Raw genomic sequence first — 27,046 nt, forward strand, 5'->3', positions numbered from 1 at the left:
TTGGACCAGCTTTCTGATGTTCCGTCTTCGAGACTTTGTCGCCACTTTCAGCATCTTTGAGCACCAGAGGACTGGTGGAAGAGGAAAAGCAGGGCAGGACTGGATTCAGTCTCTGCCTAAGGAGCTCTTCAGTGTCACATTTGGGAACACTTGCATCAGTCACTGAGATATTTGACTGGATATCCGCAACTTCTGCTTCTTCAATAGGGAGAAAGTCTTTTGCCGGCTGCTCCAGCTTAGGACACTCTTCATGAACAGAGGAGCTATCCAGAGGCAACTCCTCTTCCAATTCTGCTGACCAGCATCCCGGAGGGCTCAGGACATCTAAGCTTCTCTGGCTGGACTCACCGTCGTACACCGCTGTAGTGGAGACACCAAAGATCCCAGCTGGAGACTCCGCATCAGGCACTGAAGGCAGGATATCACCCTGCTCTTCACTTTTCTTCTCTTCTGCTTGAGAAAACATCCCCGAGGTCTGTGAGGCAACACCAGAGTCGAGCTCTCTCTCAGCACCTTGCAGCTCAGTGGCTTGCATTTTTTCCAGGCACTCTCTTAGTTTGATTATGGCATCGTTTGGGTCGGTTTGAGCCTCTGAGCAGGTCGTTTCTCGACGCCCGTAAGGCTGTGAGTAGTGCTGCTGATGGCGAAGAATGTCATTCCAGGCAGGGGCGTGGAAGCGAGGCTCAAACACTCGCCTGTAATCTATCGGATATATCGGGGCATGTGGGAAAACAAACCCAGGAAAGGGCATGTACTGGTGTGGGTGCATGCAGGGACGGCCAAAGTTGAAACCTGGGAGTGTAAACATACAAGTGACATTTCAGGCAATCATTAGTGGTCAACAGTGGTGGAATGTAACGGAGAACAATACATTTTCTCTTACCTATAGTGCTACTCATTAGTCTAGATTGTTTAGGTTTAAATTGCCGAGTGTTGAAGATATTGGTCGTAAAGAAGTCTGACTTCTCTCCAATATAATTGAACTAGTTGGCACTCGATTTGTGGTGCTCAAAAGCACCAAAAAATACATCTGAACAACTCAACAGCAGTGTCTCTTTTCAGAAATCATGACCCAGTTACTCAAGATAGTCCACAGACCTTGTTTCAAGCAGTTTCATGCAGGAATTATTTTTTTTCATCCCCAAATACCAACACTTTGTCATGTCCCTCACTGTGTGATAGATGCTGATGGTACCCTTTAGCGTCTTTATGACAAGCCTTTCAACTAACTCCAATGTAAACCCATCTGTGGCAATACTTGATGCTGAGTGCAAGTGATGTTGTGTATAGAGCGAGAACGTCCGCGTAGGGCAGGAGGAAGGGGAGGTGGATGTGTTGAAACAAAACTAGACTTTCACCAAGTAGACCGCAGTTTGTGTCCCATTTGAAGCCAAAAGTCCAAAGTCAAAGTGTTTTAGCATAAAGTTAAAGGTCTTTGCCACTGACGTCTCTCATGTGACGTGTTTACAACACATTATGTACGAAACGTATTTATTTTTTTAGCAAAGTAGTTTTGTTGCCTAAAACTAACCACAACTGTTTCACCATATTATAATTACTGTACAGGCAGTGGTTAGCATTGTCGCCTCAGAGGGTTCCTGGTTCAAACTCAGAGAGGGGGGTTCGAAGAGTTTGCATGTTCTTCCCACGTCAGCGTGGGTTTTCTCCAAGTTCTCCAGCTTCCTTCCACAATCCAAAGACATGCAGGCTAGGTTAATTGGTGACTCTAGGGTGTCTCCCGCCCCTTGCCTATTGTCAGCTGGGATAGGCTCCAGCACCCCCGCAACCTCTGACAGGATAAGCAGTTTCAGAAAATGAATGAATGAATGTGTTTCAACTGTGTGTTACAATGAGGCGCTTGAGGGTGCCCTGTGCATCGCTATCACATGCTAAGGGGTGTGACAAAGCGTCAATAAATGACAACCTGGGAAAAATGCTGCATTCCATTTATCTCAGAAGTTGGAGGTTGGAGCTGAGAATGGCGTCACACTCAATACGATTGTGTTTCAGTACAACAAGCTGGAAAACCAAGATAATTTTAGAAATACCAGTTCAAGCCAGGTAAGATAATGCACTACACTGTATTTTGTGCATGCAAAGACTGTAGCAACATGTCCACAGATAGAAGTTGGACCACCGGATTGTGTTTAGTACTAACAAACACAACAGCGTTAACTAATGTTGATGTACGAAGCAGCCATATTAGATTTTTAGGTCAGGGTCGGTGAGGACCTCCAACTTTCCCAGTCGGAAATGCAACTTCAGCTGGCTTTACAGTTAAGATTTCCGACTGGGAACACAAAAATTCCAACTTCCAAGTGCAAATGGAACATACCATAAGAACACCTAATACTTTATTATTACTGCCACCCAAAAGAAAAGTTGGTGATAATTGTTGTGTTATAGCATTGTGGCTCAGTTCCAGTGAAAAAAAAAAAAAGAGAAAAAAAAAAGAGATGAGCACAGACAAAACACACACACGCCTGCCAACTGTATCACAGAGCAGAAGGAAGCCTTCATCTATGGCCCATATTTCCAACACTCAGCAACTCACACCAAAACAACTGGTGAATGATCAATAGCACAACAGGTGAGAGGAAAAACATGCATTTTTGATTTTGTGATCAACCCGGTCTCACTCTGAAGTCGTCGAAAACTGGCATTTGGTCAGTGACTTCCGGCGTCAGACACCAACAAAGAAACCCGTACTTTCATGTCGGCATGATACATGGCCAGTGGCAGCGGCATCAGGGGAACATGTGGCGAGACAGCCATAAAGGTCAAGGTGGCGAAAGTCCAATGGGGCGGTTTTTTCCTAAACCCAACCACATACACATGTAGACAAAACGTAACCACGTGCTTTTGTTGTTGAAGGGAAAAAAAACGTCAATTTGCTGTGTTGTACCGGTGTAGTGCATTTTGGGGTTTTTTGTTGTTGTTTTTTAAAGTGACCTTATGCAAACTGTATGTTTCCTCTGATAACGGAAGTGTATTTTGAAAACAGACAATGTATGTAGCCTAACAGGCAGAAGTTGACACAGCATCCCAGAACATCAACAACCAAGGCACCCAGAGTATCTTGCACCTCGTATATTGATGTGGAAGTCCATGATCAAACGTAGGTACAGCGCCTTGCAAAAGTGTTCACCCCCCTTTGCTTTTTAACTATTTTGTTAGATTCCAACCTGTAATTTAAATGTTTTTCATCTGAAAATTTCATGTGATGGATCTGCACAAAGTTATCTAAGTTGGTGAAGTGAAATGAGAAAAATATATATAAAAGAATAATTTAAAGAAATAAAAAAGTGAAAATTGGCATGTGCATATGTATTCACCCCCTTTGCTATGAAGCCCCTTAAAAAGCGCTGGTGCAATCTATTACCTTCACAAGTCACAGAATTAGTTAAATGAAGTCCACCTGTGTTCAATCTAAGTGTCACATGATGTGTCAGTATAAACACACCTTTTCTGAGAGGCCCCAATGGGCTGCAACTCCACTTAGCAAGAAGCATCACATCATGAAGACCAAGGAGCTCTCCAAACAAGTCAGGGACAAAGTTATAGAGAGATACAAGTCAGGACTGGGTTATAAAAAAATATCTACATCTTTGATGATCCCCCGGAGCACCATCAAATCCATAATCACCAAATGGAAACAACACGGGACCACAACAAACCTGCCAAGACAGGGCCGACCACCAAAACTCACAGACCGGGCAAAGAGGGCATTGATTAGAGAGGCAACAGAGAGACCAAAGGTAACCCTGAAGGAGCTGCAGAGTTCCACAGCAAACACTGGTGTGTCTGTCCATAGAACCACAATAAGCCGTACACTCCATAGAGCTGGGCTTTATGGAAGAGTGGCCAGAAAAAAGCCTTTACTTAGTGTTAAAAACAAGAAAGCACGTTTTGAGTTTGCCAAAAAGCATGTGGCCGACCCCCTAAATGTATGGCGGAAGGTGATCTGGTCAGATGAGACTAAAATTGAACTTTTTGGCCACAAAGGGAAATGCTATGTCTGGCGGCAACCCAACACATCCCATCACCCCAAGAACACCGTCCCCACAGTGAAACATGGTGGTGGCAGCATCATGCTGTGGGGATGTTTTGCAGCAGCAGGGACTGGGAAACTGGTCCGCATAGAGGGAAAGATGGATGGTGCTAAATACAGGGACATTCTGGAGCAAAACCTGTTTCAGTCTGCCTGTGATTTGCGACTGGGACGGAGGTTCACCTTCCAGCAGGACAATGACCCGAAGCATACTGCTAAAGCTACGCTTGAATGGTTTAAGGAGAAGAAGTTAAATGTGTTAGAATGGCCTAGTCAAAGCCCGGACCTCAATCCAATTGAAAATCTCTGGTTTGACTTGAAGACTGCCGTTCACAAGCGGAAACCATCCAATTTGGGGGAGCTGGAGAAGTTTTGCCATGAAGAATGGGCAAAAATCCCAGTTGCAAGATGTGGCAAGCTCATAGAGACTTATGAAAAGAGACTTGCAGCTGTAATTGCTGCAAAAGGTGGCTCTACAAAGTACTGACTTCAGGGGGGTGAATAATTATGCACACTGAAGTTCTTTGTTTTTGGGCCTTTTTGTTGTTTGCTTCACAATAAAAAAAAAATTTCACATCTTCAGAGTTGTTGGCATGTTCTGTACATGAAATGATGCAAATGCTCAAACAATACATTTTAATTCCAGGTTGTGAGGTTTTAAAACGTGAAAAATTCCTAGGGGGGTGAATACTTTTGCAAGGCGCTGTACATGACGAGGTCGGAGTGAGAATGTGTTGTTGTGGTAAACTGTCCTTTTAAGGTTTTTATTTTATTTTAAAAAAGGTACTGGTACTTGTACTTTTCAGTATTTCTATTTTCTGCTACTGTATACTTCTACTCCACTACGGTTCAAATGTTGTACTTTTTACTGCACTATATTTCTTTGACAACTTTGGCTGCTAGACACTTTGCAGGCTCATAAAAATATTAAATAGAATTAACAAATCAATGTATTATTATAGATTAAGATAATCCTTTACTGATGTATATTTTTTTTAATGGGACATTCTGCATAATGACTACTTTTACTCTTGGTACTTTATAGTTTATTGCTAATGTATTTGTACTTTTACTTACATCAGGATTTGAATACTTGTAGCAGAGAATTTCTACACTGTGGCATTGTTCTATTGTTACTTCTGCACTTCTTCAACCACTGCTCGGTGATTTCAACAACAAAACAAAGTCTGATACCTCCAGGCACACCAAAGTGACCGTATGGGTTGTTCATATGCCAGTGTGTGTTGAGGTAGAAAGGTTGAGAAGGAGGCTGGACAATGAAGAAAGGTCTGGGGTGCTGAGTTCTCTGCTGTCCGCTCCCAAATGTGTTCGGCTGTTTGTTTCCATCTACAAGAAGCAGCGGGTAAAATTAGCCTATCTCCAAGCAAACAGGTGATGTTAATGCAAACGACACCTTTACACAGCTAACATGTTATTAAATCAACATTTGGACATGAAATGATGAGGAAATATTTACCGTCCATCTTCTTTCACGTGCTTGCTCAACCTGTCAGAAATAAAACACCAATGGAAACAACCAAACAAACGTCCCCCGGCTCCGAAAAATTAAAGGCGAGTTTTACAGTCAAATCTGTCGATAAACAAACAACAGGAGAAATTTTTTTACTCTCAGCTCCACATTACGGCCTGCTGACTAAAACCGACGTACCGTCGCTGATTAGTGATATAGGACACACCTGCTGCTGCTCGGAGCCACAGGTGAAGCTAGCTGGAGCTAGGACCCTGCAAGGGTGGAAGAATTTGTGGAGGAGAGGGAGCCGCTGCAGGGCGCACAGACAAAGAAAGCGGTCACTTTGGTATCCAGCTGCCTTCAGTCTGTACAGGAAGTCACAAAAACACTCACATCCTGTCAGATCTGATGTCGATTATTAAAGTATTATCAGATTATATAATTATATATATTTGATTTTAACAACATCTTCTGTCCAAGTCGTCATTTAACTTTGGCGCCCACTGCACAGACTAGGCCTACATGGAGAAAAGGGAAAATCTTTTATACACCATAAAGCCATGAATTAAAAAAATGTGATCTAACTTAATACAGTTTCTAATAACTTGGCCACAACTCGATAACTTTTTTTTTTTTTCAAGTCAAAGGCATCATACACTGTAGGCCAACTTGGTTCGCCCGGGGCCTCTTTTGCAAAATGACAGGACACACATGCACATATATACAGGGGCTTTCTAGGATATCAGGGCATATAAAGCTGAGCCCAGACAAGGCAATTTTTTTTTTTTAATAAACAAGCCCAATGTTGATGTTTTTTATGCATAGGCCTATATATATTAACATTACCAAAAAATCCAAGTACCAATTTATTGTGTGAATTAGAAAATGTTTGGGGGGCCACCCAGCAGGGGCCAGATTTAGCCAGCTGGTCTGCTGGTTGTAGGTTGAGTATTGTTGCTGTAGGCTATTTATGATAGGAATATAGGAGAATATCTGGCAGCCATTTTGATCATTTAAAAAAAATAAAAATAAATCAATACTTTAAAATGCCAATCATACATTAAACGCACAAATTGATATTTTCAATAAATAGGAAACCCTTAAAAAAGATGCTGGGTATGATTACAACAGGATTCCCTAGCATAAAGAACTATATTTGATTCAAAGTAAAAAGCATTTAATTATGTCATGTATGAACCAGCTGTGCATTTATTATGTATATATATGTAATCTAGGTTTATTTATGAATATTTTGTTGTTTTTTAATGTTTTTTGTATGTTGAACCTAGATACAAAAATTAATATGGCCTTATACATTGGATACATATTTTTTTAAATCAATGAAATATAGAAATGTACAGATGCTGAAGACTACCAAGATTTTTGATTATTGCCATCTGTCATGCCTTCTAGCTAAATAAGAATTTCCATGTTGTAAAAAGTCAGTCCATTTTACATTTTAATCTTTATGTGAGACATTCCATTGATTATGTGTTTATTGTTTCACTTTATTTATTTAATTCTATTCTAGTTTAGATATTTGTATATCTTCTCTATATGTATGTGCAGAGTGAAGGGGCTACAACTTACATTTCATTGTGCAACTCTGTGTTTTAAAATGACAAATATAGGTTAATGAACCCTGTAACATTAAAGAATTATTTATGTGTATATATTTAGAGGCCCAAAATAGGCCTCATGGGGCGTTGGTAGCTTAGTGGGTAGAGCAGGCGCCCCATGTACAAGGCTGTCACTGCAGTGGCCAGGGTTCAAGCCCAGCCTGTGGCCCCTTGCTGCATGTCATCCCCTCTCTCTCTCCCCCCTCAAAAACTTACCCGTCCTGTCCATTAAAGGCAAAACGCCCTAGAAAATATCTTAAAAAAATAAAAAAGTAGGCCTCATAAAACTTAAAAATACACTCTAATGCAGGGGCTGCATCTTTTTGCACACCTAATATTGATGCACTTGTGAAGCCTAAGAGGTTTCAGGAGCAAGTTAAACAGTGAGTAGCCTATGTCATGTTAAATGCTGCTTCAGAGGCTATTCACTCTGACTAGAATGCAGCTCTCTAAAAAAACAATAATGAATACTTATTGTGGTCCTATTTATAAGCTTGTGCAAAAATATTGTTTAATTAGCAGCTGTGTCAGACTTCTATTGTGACACAATATTGGTGGAACCCGATCGCCAAGGCACTGCCAAAACATTTGTAAATGGTCTGTGAAGCAGGGGATAACTTACCCTGCTTCCTCGATTAACGTAAACTGTATTTTGGTGTGATGATGCTAGCATTACCACACAAGAGCGGAATACTAACATGTGAATAGTAGACATACTGAATGTGGAAAAACGGACATATTGTCAAAATTGCACTTATTTTTGTAAAGAAAAAAGAAAAACATTTGGATACTATGTTTAGTTATACGTTATTTTGCAATGGTTTGACAGGTCCAGCCCAGCTGAGATCAAATTGGGATGTGTGTTGCCATGAGCTAAAAGAGTTTGGCACTTCTGATATAAGCATTGTAAAGCAAAAATATATTTTGTTATTTATTTTGTTTTTGGAGGAATGTTTCCAGTTGTGTCTCCATTTGTCCGCCAGATGTTGCTGTTCCTCTATGAACCAGGACAGGCCTCTGAGTCTGGGCGCATGCGCAGTATCCTCATTTGGCCTCTGGTCTTTGAGGCGCTTAAGATGCGCTGAAAGGTTGTCCGCTGCTCGGCACTTCTACACAACTGTTTAATGTCTAAATTCGGCTTGAAGAGCTTACTTGGCACTTTCTGGTGACGAGAAAAGCCACCGCGACGGTTCACTGTGTGCGGAGTCTGTCTACAGTTACTGTAAGGAAGCGTGGCTTTTTAATTGTTGGGGTGGTTAACTTGAGAAGTGGCTCTAGCTTACGTTTATTTAGCTCGTTTAGCCTGTTAGCCTGTTAGCTGTGTGTCTGCTAGCCAGCATGACCGCTCTTTAAATTTGGTCGCTGCAGAGGGTTTGTACCTATCATGTCCTTTCTGGAACTGTTTCACAGCTAAACAGAAGTTGTTAGGCGCGTGACTTTCTAACAACCAGCTAGTATGTATCACCAGACTGGGGGTAACAACTACGTTACCCCGGAACTGTGGAGCCCAGGGAAGCTAAAGTTGCTAAGTTGCCGCGAGTGACAATCAAGCAAGTGTCGCTACTTGTGCTAGCGATATATCATTACATCAAGGCTAGCTGATAAGGTGTATCAGTCGGCGTATCAAAGGGGAGAAATGGTTGAACGTGTATTTAGAAACAACGCAACATGGATGATGATGTTAAGGTTTGTCAGGTTAGCTAACCTCAGCGAGTTTTGCAACAGGCCCGCCTGTCTAATGTTTCTTTGCCATGTTTTAGATAGCAGACAGGGTTTGTTTTGGACATGGTGGTTAACGGTAACGTGCTAACGTAGCTAGCCAGACAGCATCGGGCAAGTCCAAAGAAATGGTGACGACCAACACTCATCAAATGTCAGCCGTTACCGTCAGAAGCAAGTAATTAGTTAGCAGGTTTAGAGGGTAAATTGGTCGCAAATAGAGTATTAGCTAGCTAGCCAGATATTAAGCTAGTGCTTTTGAAGTTGATGTATGGAGATGGCCTAACGTTAGGTGAAGGATGTGTCATGTAACGACCAGTGCTCGCTAACATCTACCTATAGTCTGCACGCATTGTTCGTAAACTGCATATCTGACCAGTGGTGTAATGTACATTTACTTTTCATTTGTCTGACAGAATCCTTGAATTACATTGTGTACATTTTGCTGTTGGTACGTATATTACACATAGTGAACTTTATTTCACTGTTTGAATATTTCTTCCACCATTGGAGACTAGACAATGTAATAACATAAAACCTAAAAGCAAATGCATGGTAATTTTTTAATGTAATAAGTGTCCCTTTATGTGTGACAAGGGCAGTTTTTGAAATCTGGTATCATTAGTGTTTGTATTCATATCCTAAACTGTAGTAAAAATACTAATACCACACAACAAGACACAGGTAAATGTCCTTTTGCAAAACCTTAAATAAAAGTATGTAGCCTGAATATTATCAGTTAAATTATTAAAAATCAAAACATCTGGAAATACATAGTTATCACTGGACAGGAAGGGCATAAAAAAACTAATCTGTAAAGTAACTAAAGCTGTTAGACAAATATAGTTCAGTAAAAACTACTGTATATCCCTCTGAGATGTTGTAAAAGTATATAGTGGCATAAAATAATAACATTTAAGTTAAGTACAAGTAGTTCAAATTTGTTCTTAAGTACTGTTCATGCTAACATGACAGAAATTGAAGATATTCTGAATCTCATGTTAACAGCTGTTGCAGGGCGTGTTAACAGCCAAGGTGTTAAAGCAAATAGATGACACCGGATCAGAGGTCATCTCGTGTGGTCACCGGTATCAGCATTCAACAGATCCGATATAGTGTGGTGGGGAGGTGGTTGTAAAATTTACCTTCACACGACTTTGAATTTGAAACAAATATTCAGCTGACAGGTTGATAAAACACAAGGAAAATATTGGGATTTCTTTGTATTTTTCCCTGCTGCTATCTCCACAGTGCTTTGTTGGTCGACAGTAGTAGTTTTATTATTGGTGGTGTGGCTTGGAGCTGCGCAGCTTGAAGGCATTGATGGTAAAAGTGGCTTAATGGCTCTGTGTCGTGGTAACCTGCCAAAAAGCCCAATGTCATTTAGGATGTGAGCAGAGGAGATCAAGTCTTAACAGCCAAAACATTTTGTGTTTGTTTTTTCTGCATGCTTGAATGAAACATTTTGATGTGGTTCACTCCTTGCCTGTTAATATCTCAACTTAATTGCAACACGCTCTCAAAAGCCAGCTGGTTTATCTTATTGATTAGATTTTATCTTTGTGGAATGTAGTATCCTCATGTTATCTCATGAAAACAATACTCTTGATTAGAAATTGTCATATAAACAGTGCTGTGTCTTTACTACAAAGGAGCATACCTGTAGTCAGAAAGAGTATGATTGAATTAAGGTGAAAAATTTGAATTTTGGTCCCAATATTTAGGGACAATGTTTACATATGTACAGAAAGTATGAACTAATAATGTACAAAACATGGCAGCAACTTCTTGACCACAAATGCATTACAGTCTGGATTTGTTCTCATGTATAGCCATGCAAAAAAAACAACACCTGAATCAGAGTAATTTGCAAAATATATGCAAAGATATTCACTAGGATATATATATATATAGATATAGATATATATGTGTGTGTGTGTGTGTGTGTGTGTGTATATATATATATATATATATATATATATATATCTCATACTGGCATCATAGCACACAGGAAGATCTGATCCCATTTCCCAAAAGCATCAGAATGCTAAGATGACTGAAGCCCCTGTACTTCCAGTGTGACGTAAGATTATGATAGCCTTATGATGCACTTGTTATTTTGAAGGAAAACTCTGTTGTGGCACGATATGAAGTTGGGGTGCCTTAAGTAATTAATCAGGTTCTGCACTGTAAAACATAAACCAGTGTATGAATGAAGTAGATTTTTACTTGCTACCCTTGTGAATTAGTCTGACTTAGATACTGTCTTATTGTGTCTAAGGTCAATCAACAGATCATTGTAGACCAAAACTTCAGGCTTCGATTTCTTTATATGGTCATCAGGAGGAACACTACTGCAAGTGTTTGTGTTACGTAGCCCACACTGCTAAATGAAGCTACATGCTAATGTCAGGTAAACATGAAATCTTGGTTGTCAATGTTGTAAATTTCTCCCAGATTTCATATTTCTCCTGGAAGATGTCTGGTTGTGCTTAGAAGCTTTTATTGGTGATTTTAAACAGGAGAAAGTACCTCACATTTTTCCCTGGCTGCATGTACACTGCTACATTTAGCCACATGCTACTGTCAGGGAAACATGTAAACGCTGTGGCCGATAAATTTCTCCCCAAATTTGCATCATATTCCTGCTGGAACATGTCTGGTTGTGTTCAGAAGTTTTTATTGGAATTTGTCACTGTAGAAAGAGTTGCTGTTCTCCACCATAGTCATTCTCCAGTTGCAATGATGGTACAGAGACAAGGAGATACAGATGACCTGGAAACACTGACCAGTCAGAGCAGACTGGGCTTTTTCACGAGGCAGGCTTAAATAGACAGGCGTGAAAATGGAGCGTTTCAGATAGAGGGTGAATACAGGTGTTCCAACAAAGACAATATGAGGATAATAACCATTAAAACTTGTATATTGTATTAGAACTCATAATATAAGTATGAACCTGAAAATAAGCAACATGGGTCCTCTTTAAACTATTTTTTCTGTACTGATAGTTTCCATGGATTCTAGACTCATCACTGCTCTTTTTGTTTTTCTCCTGTGTTTTTCAGACAAGCACTGATGTAGCAGTGTTGCGACAGTTGTGGTGCTCTCCCTCTACCTCCGGTCCCCAGTGCCTCACTGCATGACCTCAGACAACCGAGAGATCCACGAGGGGAAGCAGCCCCTTGCTCACCCAGGACCCTTTCCTCTGGACTCCTTCCTCTGGACTCCTGACTGCAGCCCTCAGTAGCCATCGCATCTTTAAACTCATCTCCAGCAGAAGAAACAGCAGGAGTTTTTTCCTCACAGGAGCTGAACACCTCCACTTGGGTCAGTGGAGGTGTTGAAGAGCTGTCCCCCCTCTCTCCTGAATATCCTCTTTAAGAGTTTTTTTTTTTTTTTTTTTTTTTTCCTCCTGGTTGGCTTGAGTCCGGTTCTGCCGGCCGTGTGACTTTTCAAAACTGGGGCGCGATTCATGGGATGCAACCATGTCGGATCTCAGTGAGCGCAGGCCGGTCAACACGGACTACGCTGTCTCCTTGCTGGAGCAGCTTAAGTTCTTTTACGAACAGAAATTACTGACTGACGTTGTGCTGCTGGTGGAGGACACGGAGTTCCCATGTCACAAGATGGTCCTGGCCACATGTAGCTCCTATTTCAGGTGAGCGCTGCGGGTATGGAATAACTCATGTTGTATGTTGGAGATTTCATTTTTAAACAAACTCAGGCTGATTGTGACTGTGCTTTGTGTGGCCTAGCTCTGTTTAATTTGTCTTCTACAGTTTCAGTGAATAATGCACAAGACAACGTTGGGCTTTTGTATGTAAAGACAGCAATTTTTCCCCTCAGTCTCATTGTAATGAGGTGTAGGTGCAGTATGCTGTCATTATGTAGCGTGGTTGTTATGTCTGTAAGTGCTCACCTCCTACAGTTACAATGAATAATGCACCACATTGTAGAGCAAGTGTACATGGAGGATGGAAAACAAGGGGATGGTGTTTCCTTGAAAGCTGGGGCTCGAGTCGCCCCCTCTGCGCCAGTTATTCTGTCTCTGATATGTTTTTCATGGAACAAATGAAGCAATTTTTAACCTGTAGTTCTACAGACGTATCCCTCAAGGCCCTCGGGAGGCCTCATTTGTACGCACAACATTGCATAATTAAGTGTGTGCACTGCAGTGAATATGACAGAGCAGCAGCCTCAGCTCTGGGAAGAGTCCATCTGTACTTGACAGGAGCTCATGCTGCATTTGAACACGCTGTCTCTGTCTCCCCCCTCCTTCCCTCTTTCACTGTACACTCACACACGCATTCCAAGAAAAGGTCCCGACAACTTGATGCCTCTCTCACACCCACCTCTCTGCGATCTTCCCCACTGTTTCCCACACACTCGTTATCTGGTGCGAACATGCAAAGCATTTCCCCTGCAGGGTTCAGAGGTGTCGCAGCGCTTCCTCTAAACTGCTACTCCTTCCTTTTTCTTTCTCTGTGCTGCTGCCTCTCCTTACACCTCCCCTCTCCTCGCGACGCCTTGCTTCAGAGAGACGGGGGGGACTCTGGAGAGAGCTTGTGTTTGGAGGGGAAAGTCTGGTCACGTAGGTCTTGGTGAGAGATGGAGAGAAAGGGGAAGAAAGAGGAAAAGGAGGGAGGGGATGCAGGGGTATGCCTGCAGGGTTGCGTAATACAGCCTGGCAGGTTTAGCCCCTGCTGCGAGTATCACACAGTCACACACAACCAAGAACCTCGCATAAGAGGGCAGAGTTGTTTAGCAGACCAATTATTGTAAAATATTACAGTTGCAAGTGGGTTAGTTTTGAGATAAACTCATCTGTCTTATTTATAAAATCTTTAAAATGTCAGAAAATTTCGAAAAAGAGCTTTACAGTTCACCCCTAAATCAAAAAATACATAATTTTCCTCTTGCTTGTAGTGTTTTTTTTTTATCAACAGTTTTGGTGTGAGTTGCCCAGTGTTGGAGATATCAGCCATAGAGATGTCTGTCTTCTCTCCAGTATAATGGAACTAGATGGCACTCAGCTTGTGGTGCTCAAAGCACTAAAAATACATTTGAAAAACTCAACAGCAGCATCTTTTACAGACATCATAACCCAGTAACACATAAGGTTGGGTATTGAGCTCTGTATTTTTAAGGCCACCAACCAAATTACGTCAGTACTAACAAGTACCTATTCGCGTTAAATCAATGGGGGCCAGATTTTGGTACCTAAGAGCGCACCTAGGGGAGACCACCAAGCCCAGACAGGAGGTAGCAGCAACGCAAAAAGTGCGAAAAGCTGGGAAGCCACAAGTGGAAGTCCATGGCCGGCTTCCCCGGGTTTGGGTACACCGCAGCAGAGATAACAGAGGTCCACAGAATTGCAGGGTTCCCAAAGGAGATAGAAGTGCCCCGAGGCCAGGAAGCTGTCCACAAAGCTCCATCGGCTTCCCAGTGAGCTGAAATTATCGTTGCAGCGCTGAGACATCTCTATGGCCGATATCTCCAACACTTAGCAACTCGCACCAGAACAATCTAGGTTGATAGATAGCACCACAGGTAAGAGAAAATAGGTATTTTTGATTTTGTGGCGAACCGTCCCTTAAAGGGCTGCAACTAACAGTTATTTTCATCATTGATTAACCTGCAGATTCTTTTTTCTGATTAATTGGTTTGTCTACAGAATGTTAGGAAATAATTAAAATTGCCCATCACAATTTCCCAAAGCCCAAGATGACGTCTACAATGTCATATTTGGTTCGACTGACACTTAAAAACACAGAGATATTCAATTTATTATACTTTAAAGTGATAGTGCGCCTAAAAACGAAAATTCAGCCATTATCTACTCACCCATATGCCGATGGAGGCTCAGGTGAAGTTTTAGAGTCCTCACAACACTTGTGGAGATCCCAGGGGAGAGGGGGTAGCAACACAACTCCACCTAATGGAGGCTTATGGCGCCCCAGATTCAAACGTCCAAAAACACATAATTGAAACCACAAAATATCTCCATACTGCTCGTCCATAGTGATCCAAGTGTCCTGAAGCCTCGACATAAAAAGTTGTTTGGAAAAACGTCATTTGAACTCTGTTTTTAGCCTCATTATAGCCTGCAGCTCTAACTGCCTGTCTGTGCACTGCGTTTACATGTGTGCACTTGCGCGCAAGACTAGCGAAAGCACGTGAACATACATGAAAGCGGTGCCTATGTCTCAGGGTCTCGCACAAGCGCACACGTTGTTTTTCCAAACAACTTTTTGTGTCGGGGCTTCAGGACACTTGGATCACTACGACGTTTCTGGACATTTGAATCTGGGGCGCCATAAGCCTCCATTAGGTGGAGTTGTGTTGCTACCCCCTCTCCCCTGGGATCTCCACAAGTTTTGTGAGGACTCTAAAACTTCACCTGAGCCTCCATCGGCATATGGGTGAGTAGATAATGGCTGAATTTTCATGTTGGGTGCACTATCCCTTTTAAGACAATAAAAATCAGCAAAACATAACATTTTGAAAATTGGAGTAATGTAAAGTAAATGTTAAAGGATTAATTGATTTTCTAACTTCTCACAAGACAATATTCTGTAAATCCATTAATCAATTAATTCACTAATCACTCTTATCGTTTTGTGTGACCATCAACCCAAAGGTAATTGATTTATTAATAATATGCAGTAATATTAAAAAGAAAATGGCAGCAAATACTCACATTTCAGGAGCTGGAAGCAGCAAATCTTTGTAATGTTTCCTCGATAGAAGGGCTTAAATGAATAATTGATTAATAAAATCTGTCTCAATGAAGACATTTGATAATGGACTGAATGTTTCAGCATTATTTTTCCTTCCCTTGGAACTGTTTACACGAAAAAGTATTTGGCACACGGGAAGTGATGTGTTTGTACATTCCTCTGCAGCCATTGTGTCTTCTATGGAATAAACAGAAGAATAACTGCATAGTTAACATTTGCTTGTATATGATGCCACCGACTGAGACTCAAACTTGGAAAGTCTAAACACAAACAACATATAAAACAGTAACACTCGCTGTGTGTCTGACATGTTATCTCTGACAAGTGCAGCACAGAAGCATCACTGCAGTTACGAGCGGTTGGCACCAAAGACATTGCCATAATAAATGCAAATTACCGGTTCAAGCCAATAACAGTTCCACAGATGCACAAAATGTGAGAAATTGATGCAGTGAAAGAGGTTAAAGAGGCTCTGACTCATTCTGATGAATGACAACATGGAAGTGTAGGCAGCTTGCCGAGGCTGCAGCAGAGAGAGGCCCAGCTGGAGCCACACTGTGCACAGTCAGCCCACCAGCCAGGTGTTGATTCTCACTTTTTGTCATTCAGTATGAGGAAACTGGGTTGGTGGACACGCTAATCAGTGTACAACAACTGTTCGTGCTAACATCTGCTCCACACAAACCAGCAGTGTTCAATCCTGCTCTTTGAGACCAGGAAAACTTCTGGTTTTGTACACTATGATGGAGAAAAACAAAAATTATCTCTGAGCCAGTACGCCTGTAAATAATGTGCTGAATCAGATAAATAGTTTCTAAATAAGATAAAATCAACAGTAATGTGGAAATGATGACCAAGCAGGCTTCAGTTCACACTAATAAGTTACCCTTTATTTTATCATTTAAATGTAATGTGGCTTTTAAGCTGGAATAATTGTCAGACTTTTGACAATAGTTTTGAGCTTCTCAAACATAAATATGGCAGTTTTTCTGCTTCTTCTGTGATACTGACTTGAATATCTTTGGGTTTTGGACTTGTCACTCATTTTATTAACTAAGCGCAAGGTACTCAATTAATCAAGGAAATAACCTGCACATGAATCAGTAATGAAAATAAGTGTTGCCCTGTGCGCGCAAAGCCCAGATTTTACGACTGCGCGGACTCCGCTCCGCGCACCAGTGACTGCTCGGCATGTATTTTTCACATCGCGGGGATTTTTCACGGACATTTTTACAGGAAACTACAACGCGGAAGTGCGCTCGACTATGAAAGCCCGAATGACTGCGGACATTCCTCGCGGAGTCCGCTCCGCTTATAGTACGCCCGAGTATGCTTGTGTCGAGCGGGCGGAGGCGTTGATCTCCCCCCCCCCCCCCCACCCTCCGCTCTCTCACTAAGCAGCCTCCCTCTGTCTCCTCTCACTCAGCCTCGTTCAGCCTCGATCTCGTCAGCATGCTCCACACACGCGCTGTCTCCCCCCCACACCTCGCGATTGCATCGTCATTTAAAAAAGACATTGTGAAACAACCCTTCTATCGTACCCCCTAATGGGTCAACCCTAATGGGTACCGAAACAAAGATTTTGGTATCGTGACAACACTAATACATTCTTTGCATCACCAATTTAAAATCCAGTGCTGCGCTGCTTGCACATTATAAAACATTGACCAGACTGGCATTGCATCATCAGAAGGGCCACGCCTCCTTTTTGTGGAAAGAAAGGTGCCGTCACATCATGAGAGAAACAGGAGAAAGGCAAAAAGCTGTTTTGTAGAAGGTTAACCAAGGCTTTCATACATAGATCTGACGTGTAGAAGATACTGAATGTTACTGTCACTGTTACGCTGTCTGCGTGGTAAATCACTACTTTCTATCAATATCGAGTATGTTATCATGATTATTCATTGTGTTTAGAAACAAAATATTTTTGTTGCACTTTCACAATTACATCAACAGTTAGATTTGTTGCTTTGCGGTGTAGACACGTCTCATGCACTCTTTGCATGTGGTTTGATCTCCCCTATGCCCAAACTGCAGACGACGATGGTTGAGGAAGGATGAGCCCGTCTGCAGTTGCAACATTCAGGAACGTTTTCCCAGGCTGCTGCTGCAGGGTGTATGCGTTGCAGCTTGACAACTCTTAGTTTAGGAAGCGCTTCATTTGATACCCAGAAGAGTTTTCTGTGAGCTGAGCATGCATTTTAATTGTCAATATTACAGTCGATCATGATCATTTAATTGCAGGAAGCCAAATTCACAATTGTGAGTAATACTCAATTAATTGTGCAGCCCTAGTTACTACTAATGGATGGCTAATGTTAGCTTTAATGAGAGACTGATGCAGTATAGTCATACAGTGCATCATCAGACTGCTGTCTCCAGTTAAATCGCAGCTTGTAGATCAAACAGCTGGTTGTTAACAGGTTGGTTATTTATAGAAAACGCATTGCCTAATGAGGCCTGGTGATTCAACCAAATCTACACATTAAGTTAAAATAACCAGGTATAGTGATCCGGACATCTGTACATGTATAGACAGCTCGTTGGCGACGGGAATGTCTAACAAGTGAATAAAGTTAGCAAGTCTTAGCAGTTTGCTTACCAGTAAATGCCTGGGAAGTGTGTGTATACAATAATGTGTGGCTATATTTCTATATAGGCCTACCCATTTGAACCACTTAAGTAAAGTCATGGAAATGGGGTACAATTTTATGGAAAAGTTTGGAAAATGAATTTGTAAAAATGTGTGGGACCCCTGGAGTTACCAGCTATCCTACTAGCTTTTTAAATGATACCAAGAATACATCACAATATTCTGATATCCCAAATCCCGGAATACATCTGGTATCATATCACCATATCAGCATTATGTAGATCCACTCATAACTAGATCAAGTTAGTAACATTCAGTTCACAGCACTACACGGGGAATGCATTCCAGCAGCAGCCAATTACAGGTACCCTGATTGTGGTTGGTAACTTTGACTGTTTTTACAGCCACTTTGGCGAGAGGCCAGCTATCATTAGGAGGCTCTGTTTATTTAAAAGAAAAACTGGATAGCAAAACAGCAGACCTGTAGACTAAATTTGGAGTTTTATCACCAACTGCACATTTAAAAGGTTGTCCTCTCTTTGTTGGTAACAGAAAGTTGACCAGGAGCCCCACATATTTGTAGATTTTAGGGCAAATGAATTTGATACAAATAAAATGGAAATTTAGTTTACTTTGAAAAAAATATTCATTTACACTGCTATGTTAATATCTCCTGGAAGAGATGTGTTGTGGAACAAATAAGCAAGACTTGTCATTCAGAAAAAAAGACTTTTCATGTCTGTGAGCAGCTTGCATTAGCTTTTTGCTGTTGGAGTTACTGCATTTATTTAGTTTGTCACTAACTTTGCATCACTGGCTTTTATCTCATCACTGCTGCACAAAAACATATCTGAAGTGATCTTACAGGTGCCATGGATCCAGTTTCACTTGCAGACACCGGTTTTTATTTGCAGCACAGTAGAAATCTGACTTGATTAATTGGTGCTAAAACATATTACAGCACAGTCAGACAATGCAGGCCAGAGCTGAACCTTAAGCTGTTTTCAGCAGCTGATAAAAATCTCTTATCTTCATGGACACACTCTTAATCAGTGTGAGATCTTGCAGTACACTTCCTCATTCAGTAGCTTTTGTGCTCACATGTTGACTCACCGATGTCGTCTTGTTCCTGCAGAGCGATGTTCATGAGTGGCCTCAGTGAGAGCAAACAGACCCACGTCCACCTGAGGAACGTGGACCCGGCCACGCTGCAGATCATCATCACGTACGCCTACACGGGCAACCTGGCCATCAGCGACAGCACCGTGGAGCCACTCTACGAGACCGCCTGCTTCCTACAGGTCAGTGCAAAGACTTATTGTCCATTTTTACTGCATCTTGCGACACATGGAGTCTTGCCTGTTTACATTCAGCTCTGTGTGTTGATCCCAAACTGCCTAGCCAACAGTTTGCAAAGCTAGTGTAGAGATGCATGCCCAAAAGAATAGCCCACATTTCTGGTTGGAGGGAGAAACGCATCTACTTTCATACATTATGAAAGACTTGTATGTCAGCAAGTTTTATAATGTGTGCAAATATCACTGTGTCGACCTTTTTGAGAAGGTGGTTGAAGGAATGAAACAGGGAGACTGTGTTCAGATGACCACAGGTGAAAAAACTTTCAGAAAGTCCTATTTTGACGAAAAGACACAAAATGGCAAACACAGCTCCAGCCATTCCACTTTTGCGTATTTTGACATAAATGATTTGATAAGGCACGTTAACTGTACTATGCAGGGTTGCATGTCAAACAGGAATATCAGTGGAATATTCGTTTTTATTAGCCATGGTAACATCTTAGTAGGAATGTTATCTTTTTTGAAAATTGGGGAAAAACCTGAATATTTTGTGCATGTAAACTTTGTCACTGTTGCACTGGGGGACATTATTCCCTCATTACCATTAACACACACTGTAGTTTCATTTGACTCAATCCCTCATACACCATCATGCTACAACGAATACTCTCTAGAGCTGCAAATGTGAAGTAATCTGCTGCTGAAAATAGTTACTAACAAATGCAGTGTTTCCTCCTGATTGTCTGCTAATAACTGCTGCCACTAGATTACAGCTATTAAAGCAAATTACAGAGCTTTTAAAAAATTGAATTGGAAAAGTATTGAGAGATGGACTAAAGCATACATATAGTATGCTTTTAAATTTTAATATTGTCTCATCGGTGTCATCTGTAACTGTTAGAGTGCTTAATAAAAACATGGTTTGTCTATTTATCTCAAGGCAATTGAATTGAACGCAACTGGACTTGGTTTTGTCTTAGAAGACGTTTCACCTCTTATCCAAGAGGCTTCATCAGTGACATCATTGGCCTTGTGAAGACTTCCCCAGAGGTTAAATACCTGGGTTGTTTCCACACCAGTTTGTCAGACTAGTTCCAGCCTAATCAGACAAGCATGAACTGATGAAGCCTCTTGGATAAGAGGTGAAACATCTTCTAAGACAAAACCAAGTCCAGTTGCGTTCGATTCAATTGCCTTAAGATAACTATGACCTGGATGAATGAGAATATCCACAGGCTTTGTCTATTTAGTTTGTCTCTTTACATCTACTCATTTACATCTTTAAACAACTTTGGTTGTGTAAATTTACACAAGTCACAAACATAAATATGTATCTACATACTGTTGTTCCACTTTTGTTACTGTGTCCTTTGATGCAAAGAGGGATGTTTTTCTCTGACAGACCTCTGACTCTCATCTCTTGTCCTCTGTTCAGGTGGAGGACGTCTTGCTGCAGTGCAGAGACTACCTTGTGAAGAAGATAAACGCTGAGAACTGTGTCCGCATGCTGAGCATCGGCGACATGTTCAGCTGCAGTGAGCTAAAGCAGAGCGCAAAGCGCATGGTGGAGCACAAGTTCCCCATGGTGTACAGGCAGGAGGCCTTCCTTCAGCTCTCCCACGAGCTGTTGATAGACGTCCTGAGCAGCGACAACCTCAACGTGGAGAAGGAGGAGACGGTGCGGGAGGCAGCCATGCTGTGGTTGGAGTATAACATGGAGGCACGTTCGCAACACCTGTCCTCTGTGCTAAGTCAGATCCGCATCGATGCGCTGTCTGAGGTGACGCAGCGCGCCTGGTTCCAGGGTCTGCCACCCAACGACAAGTCTGTGGTGGTGCAGGGCCTCTACAAGTCCATGCCCAAGTTCTTCAAACCTAGGTTAGGCATGACGAAAGAGGAGATGCTGATCTTTATGGAGGCCATGTCAGAAACACAGGGTGATGGATATGTGATGTCTGGGTCCTTACCTACCACAGTAGTGTGTTACAGCCCACAGGCGGAGAAAGTGTACAAGCTTAACAACCCACCAGGAGACCTGCAGAAGGTGGGAACCCTCGTTACACCAGACAACGATGTGTTCATCGCTGGTGGACAGATCCCTCTCAAAAACTCAATCACTAACCATGGAAAGAGTGGAAAGTTACAGGCGGTCTTCCGCTCCGTTGATAGCTTCTTCTGGTTTGACGCCCAGCAGAATGCCTGGGTACCCAAAACCCCCATGCTTTGTGCCCGAATCAAGCCCTCGCTGGTCTACTGCGAGGGCTACATCTATGCAATCGGGGGAGATAACGTTGGCGGCGAGCTGAACAAGCGCACGGTGGAGCGCTACGACTGCGAGAAGGACGAGTGGAGCATGATGAGCCCTCTGCCCTTCGCCTGGAACTGGAGCACCTCTGTGGTGGCGCACGACTGCATCTACGTGATGACCCATGACCTGATGTACTGCTACTTCCCCCGGGCTGACACCTGGGTGGAGATGGCCATGCGCAAGACAAGCCGCTGCTTCGCCTCTGCCGCTGCTTTTGGTGACCTCATTTTCTACATCGGCGGCCTCCACGTGGTCAGCAACTCTGGCATCCGCTTACCTACGAGCACCATCGACGGCTCTTCGGTCACTGTGGAGATCTATGACATCAACAAGAACGAGTGGCGCCAGGCCGCCAACATCCCCGCCAAGCGTTACTCGGACCCATGCGTGCGGGCAGTGGTGCTGCTTAACTCACTGTGCATTTTCATGCGTGAAACCCACATGAACGAGCGAGCCAAGTACGCTATCTATCAGTATGACATGGAGCTGGACCGCTGGTACCTGCGGCAGCCTGTGTCCGAACGCGTGCTCTGGGATCTGGGCAAGGACTTCCGTTGTGCAGTGGGGAAGCTGTACCCCTCCTGCCTGGAAGAGTCCCCCTGGAAACCCCCAACCTACCTCTTCTCCCCCGACGGAGCCGAGGAGTTCGAGGTGGACGGGGAGCTGGTGACCCTCCCTCACGTATAGCTCTTATCCTCCCCTCCCCTACCTCGCTGACTGAACCAGGAATCTGTAATGCAGAGGGACAAACATGAAGGGGGGGCAGTTCGGTTCTTTAAGATATGAAAGGGTTTGACGTTCTTTGTTTCGTGGAGGGATCTCTGGACTTTGAGGCTTGCATTCGCTCTAGCTGTTGCTGATGAACAGTGCAGCCCAAAACATGTTCGAAAAGACGCCCCTCAAAAATACTAGTAATCTGAATTTTTTTTTTCTTATTTTGTCAGTTGTGACATCTGTTAGATATTATTACAAGTCTGTCATACTGTTTCTACAATGTGATAATCTAAACGTCAACTGATTTTGTGATGATGAGGATGATGATGCACTTAACTGGTAAACCTTCTCGGAATGACAATGGCAACTGTACCAAAATCCCCCAGCCCCCCCTCCTCCGATCATGGCTTCCCTCTCTCCCCCCTCCTCTCCTCTTTTCTCTTCTCTCACCACTGATGAAGGAATACTCAGAAGAAAATCATTTGAGTATAAAACATCACCTGAGGCTTTAAAGACTATCTTAAAAGTTATGAGCTTGCTCCTTTGTGGAACACAGGAGTTGTAGTCAGCCTGGACTCAATAAAGACTCGGTATCAAAATGCTCCATAGAAACCTCTCATAGCACTCATGTAGCAGTTTCTGCAGCACGAGTGCTATGAGAAGTTTCTATGCATGTTTTGATGTTGAGCTTGATGATATATATATTGACCCTGGAAATTGTGGTTTGACAAGTAAATTTGGCCAAAGGGTCCAATTATTTTACTTTCAGCCACATCTCGTGGCCTTCAGTGGATACACTTTGCTTAGTTTTTAGGGAAATGGTTTAGTGGTTGTCACGTGACAAACTCCATCTGTTAACTTTTAAATGGCCAAGAGAAATGTCGGAAAGGTCCAGAAAATTTCTAGTAAATGGACTTGGTGCTTTTGTCAAACTACTGATAAATAATCAATAATGAAACTTTAAGCTGAATTATTGTCACATGATAATTAAACCATCTCTCTGACAAGTGAGAAAACTCGATCTACTGAAGGCCCCACGTTGTGGTTTAAAGTTCTGGAAAGTTACTGGCAATTGGACGTTGTTCTGAGAACGTTTTGTCAAATGTTTTGATAAATTTTGATCAGGGCTGTTTCTACAGATAATTTGCATTTATAATCAATCTGTTCACTATTTTTCAAATTGATTGATTTATCTTTTAGGCTACGAAATGTCAAAAAATGCCCTCCACAAGTTTCCAGAGCTCAAAGCTTACATCTTTAAATAGCTTGACCTTTCTAACCAGCAGTCCAGAATTCAAGAAGTTTTAAATTTACAAAATTGTTAAACAAATTCTTACATTGAGAAGCCCGAACTAGAGAATGTTTTGCTTGAGAAATGACTGCATGGATGCAGTGTGACTGGTGTGCCGCAGCAGAGCACATCCCTGTATAGTCAACTGAAGCTGCTTCACTGACTGCGCAAGTCAAGCTTGCCAACGCAGGCATAGAGCTGCTCAACACACTGCTCGAAGCTGTTATCACATGACATAGATTTGTGTAAAAAAAAAAACAAGTACAATCTGTTTAAGCATTATCACACCTTATTGTACCAGATCGATGCATCCTGTAGTTAAAACGATCCAGTTTATTGCTTCAGTACCCCTTATGATGCTTCCTAACCCTCAATATGCACACAATGAAGCTGGCACAGCAGGTTTAAAAAAAAATAATAAGAAAAAAAAACGCGCTCCACCTACATGATGTGTTGTGTATTTTGGCCATCACATGTAGAGCTGAAACAACTAGATTGGTGTAAAGACAAAAAATTGGCGATAATTTTGGTAAGTGGTTTATTTGATTTGAACTAAGGTTACTAATTGAGCTATTACTATTACGACTACATTTTATAGATTAAACAGTCAATAATGAAAATAAGTGTTAGTTAGAGCTCTACTTAAGCGATTCTGTCTATTAACTTATCCTTGTAGCACAAGTTTATAGACGTGTTTTCTTGCTGTGGTTTTGGGTTTCCATTTGAATCCAGGCTAAATACAATTACCGTCCTCCACAAATGAGCAAAATATAAACATTTCAGAGCCACATCTCAAAGCTTACAAGTATTTGCTAGATTTTTTTTTGAGTGTTCCTTTAAAAACCGGATCCACACATTTCTTCTTCTTCAACAAAAAGGCCCCGCAGACGAGAGGAACAGGGGCCGTGGTTTTCGGGAGGGGTTGGAGGGCTGACGGGGGAAACAAGTGAGAGGCGGAGAGGGTTTAAAAAGAGGGTGGCTGCAGGTCCGGCCACCTATCACCTCTCCTCCTTCACCACTCTGCCCTCCACCCCGACTCCACTATAGCGCCTCCGCAGCCCGTCTGTCAGTCTGTTTGCACACAGGTCTTCCACACAGCCAGCAGTTTACACCTCACTCCATCTGTCGTCACATGATCTTTTGTTTTTCTTTCCACGAGGGTCTCTGCAAACACACAACTCCACTCTCAGTAGGTTTTGGGCTCATGCTTTTTTTTTTTTTTTTTTTCCAAGCTGCTGAAATATATATATAATAAAATATATATTTTTCATATGTTTAAAAGACAACTGTTCTAGTGTGGGGAAAATAACCAGGTCTATTTTGTATTAGTGTCTTTTTTTAATTTAATATTAAACATTACTGTAGTGTGATTGTGGGTAGATATCCATTTTCCTATCAGATTTAATTTTTCTCGAGTGAATATTGAGGAATCTTGCTGCTGATTGGTTGTGAGAGGAGAGGGCTGGCCCACGGCTGTTGCTACGGAAATTGTCCCAGCAACCACTAGCAGTAGTGGAGAGGGCGGGTTGGGGTTGGGGAGGGGAAGGGTGGGGGTCTTCCTCCTACCTTTAAAAACATGAGCACAGGTGCTTCATGACAAACCTTACTAGCATGTTTGGCTGCATCATATTCCTTTGGCACTGTATTTTGAATGAACGTTAATTTATTAAAAAACATACCAAAAACGTTCCTGAAACTGACTCCATGTTTCGTTTGTTTTTATGAAAGTATGGAGTTTTTCATGCTGCTTCCAGTTTTTGTTAAGTTTCTTTGTAAAACAGCTGGTTGATTTTAGCTTTGGTTTTGAGTCAAAAACATTTTTTTGTTTCTTTACCCAAAAATAAGTACTGAAAAGTGGTATATTAATGTCCAGATTTCTTGACTTGTTCATTTGTTCTTTAAGCAAAGGGTTTGGTTTAATCATAAAACCTAAAAATTAATTTCTTTTTTTTTTTAGTTCTACGGCAGAGTTTTTTTTTTCGACAACATGTAACATTTGGGACGTTTGGCTTCTTTTAAATGAAAAATAGTTTTGTGGAAAACATGCTTATTTTTCACCAAGTAAGCTGTTGGAAAAAGTGTCATTTGTTGCTGAATATCTGAAAAAATCTTGAAAAACTTCACACATTACTGATCATTTACCAAAACTTTACTTGCCATGTTTTTTTCCACCGCCAGATACATAAAATGTGTTGCTTTTAAAAAATGAAGACATCTCTGTGGCCCTTTTTTAATTTAGGGATTTGGATTTGTTTACATCACTTAAACAGCACTTACCAGTTGATTTATAAAGTTGCTGAAATCACGTTTGAGTTGTTTTTACTGGTTGACACCTTACAAATGAGAACATGAAAGCTAAACCAAGTTATTTTAATGTAAATACTCAATAGTTAGTGGTGTCTTAAATTTAAAATTTAATAATTGTGCCTTTTGAGCATTTCATCTTTTCCAAAACAATTATTTTCAACAATTTGAGAAATATGGTGAAAAACAAGTTTTTCTTCCTTTTTTCTGTTTTTCTGAAAGCCAAAAGTTTTATATCAGGAAGTTCTGTGGACAGTGTTTTTGCCTTACCTGACAAGTCCATATGGGTAGAGTACTAGAATTATATTTTTATGGCAAAAAATAAGACACTGACAGTGGTCTAACAACATAAAAAGCCATCGTGTCACACACACACAGACTTCTGCCATAGCACTGTTTTAAACTGAGCCTTCAGAGAATAGCCTGGAAAAAGACACAGGTTTTAAAACATGGAAACAGTGCTGAGATCGCTGATTAATAGTTAAGGAAAAGAAAACTATTCTAGTTTTATAATTTATCAAGAAAAGAGAACTAAAATGTGTTTACTGACTAAAACTTGATTTAGTTCTTTTCTTCTTGATAAACTCTTGTTGGCTGCTCATCAAAGAAGTAAGAACATTGAGGACACTTTAGGATCTGGTAAATGATTAATCAAAAGAAATTACAATCTGCACATGAAACAATCACTCAGTCCAGCTGTACTGGGTGTCGGTCAGGATCAGTGGGTGTGAATATCTGCTGGCCTCGGGATGAGCTCAGCGGCCTCATGTCCCCGTGATGTTGCTGTGATTGTTGTCGAACACATGGGTGCATATTTGTGCAGCGATGTGCTACCACCACAACAACAACCCTCTCACAAAAACACACACTTGCCACCACTTTGTTTTGCTGACCTACATTTGTACCCAGACACAAACACATCATAAAAGTCTGAGGAA

The 27,046-nt window shown here is 41.7% G+C and overlaps 2 protein-coding genes across 3 annotated transcripts in view; one reads left to right on the forward strand and one right to left on the reverse strand.

Moving 5' to 3' along the window:
• Nucleotides 1–5,878, reverse strand: part of LOC126398149 (bucky ball-like) — a 7,553-nt gene extending 1,675 nt beyond the window's left edge. Inside the window, exons 1-3 of the mRNA XM_050057371.1 lie at nt 5,529–5,878; nt 5,246–5,398; nt 7–792 (exon numbers count right to left, since the gene is read on the reverse strand). Of these exons, the coding sequence (XP_049913328.1) occupies nt 7–792; nt 5,246–5,398; nt 5,529–5,535 (946 nt within the window). The 5' untranslated portion in view covers nt 5,536–5,878. The remainder of the gene's footprint in view (nt 1–6; nt 793–5,245; nt 5,399–5,528) is intronic.
• A 2,319-nt stretch (nt 5,879–8,197) lies between these two features.
• Nucleotides 8,198–26,214, forward strand: kbtbd2 (kelch repeat and BTB (POZ) domain containing 2). Of its 2 annotated transcripts, XM_050056155.1 has the most exons (5): nt 8,198–8,363; nt 9,277–9,311; nt 11,926–12,518; nt 19,329–19,494; nt 20,927–26,214. In XM_050056155.1, the coding sequence occupies exons 3-5, from the start codon at nt 12,346–12,348 to the stop codon at nt 22,484–22,486; spliced, it is 1,899 nt and encodes a 632-aa protein (XP_049912112.1). In that variant the 5' UTR covers nt 8,198–8,363; nt 9,277–9,311; nt 11,926–12,345; the 3' UTR covers nt 22,487–26,214. The 2 variants fall into 2 exon arrangements, with proteins under 2 accessions (XP_049912112.1, XP_049912111.1); XM_050056154.1 differs by lacking the exon at nt 9,277–9,311.
• Nucleotides 26,215–27,046: the final 832 nt, after the last annotated feature.

This window comes from Epinephelus moara, chromosome 11, assembly GCF_006386435.1.
Source record: "Epinephelus moara isolate mb chromosome 11, YSFRI_EMoa_1.0, whole genome shotgun sequence".
NCBI classification, from domain to species: domain Eukaryota; kingdom Metazoa; phylum Chordata; class Actinopteri; order Perciformes; family Serranidae; genus Epinephelus; species Epinephelus moara.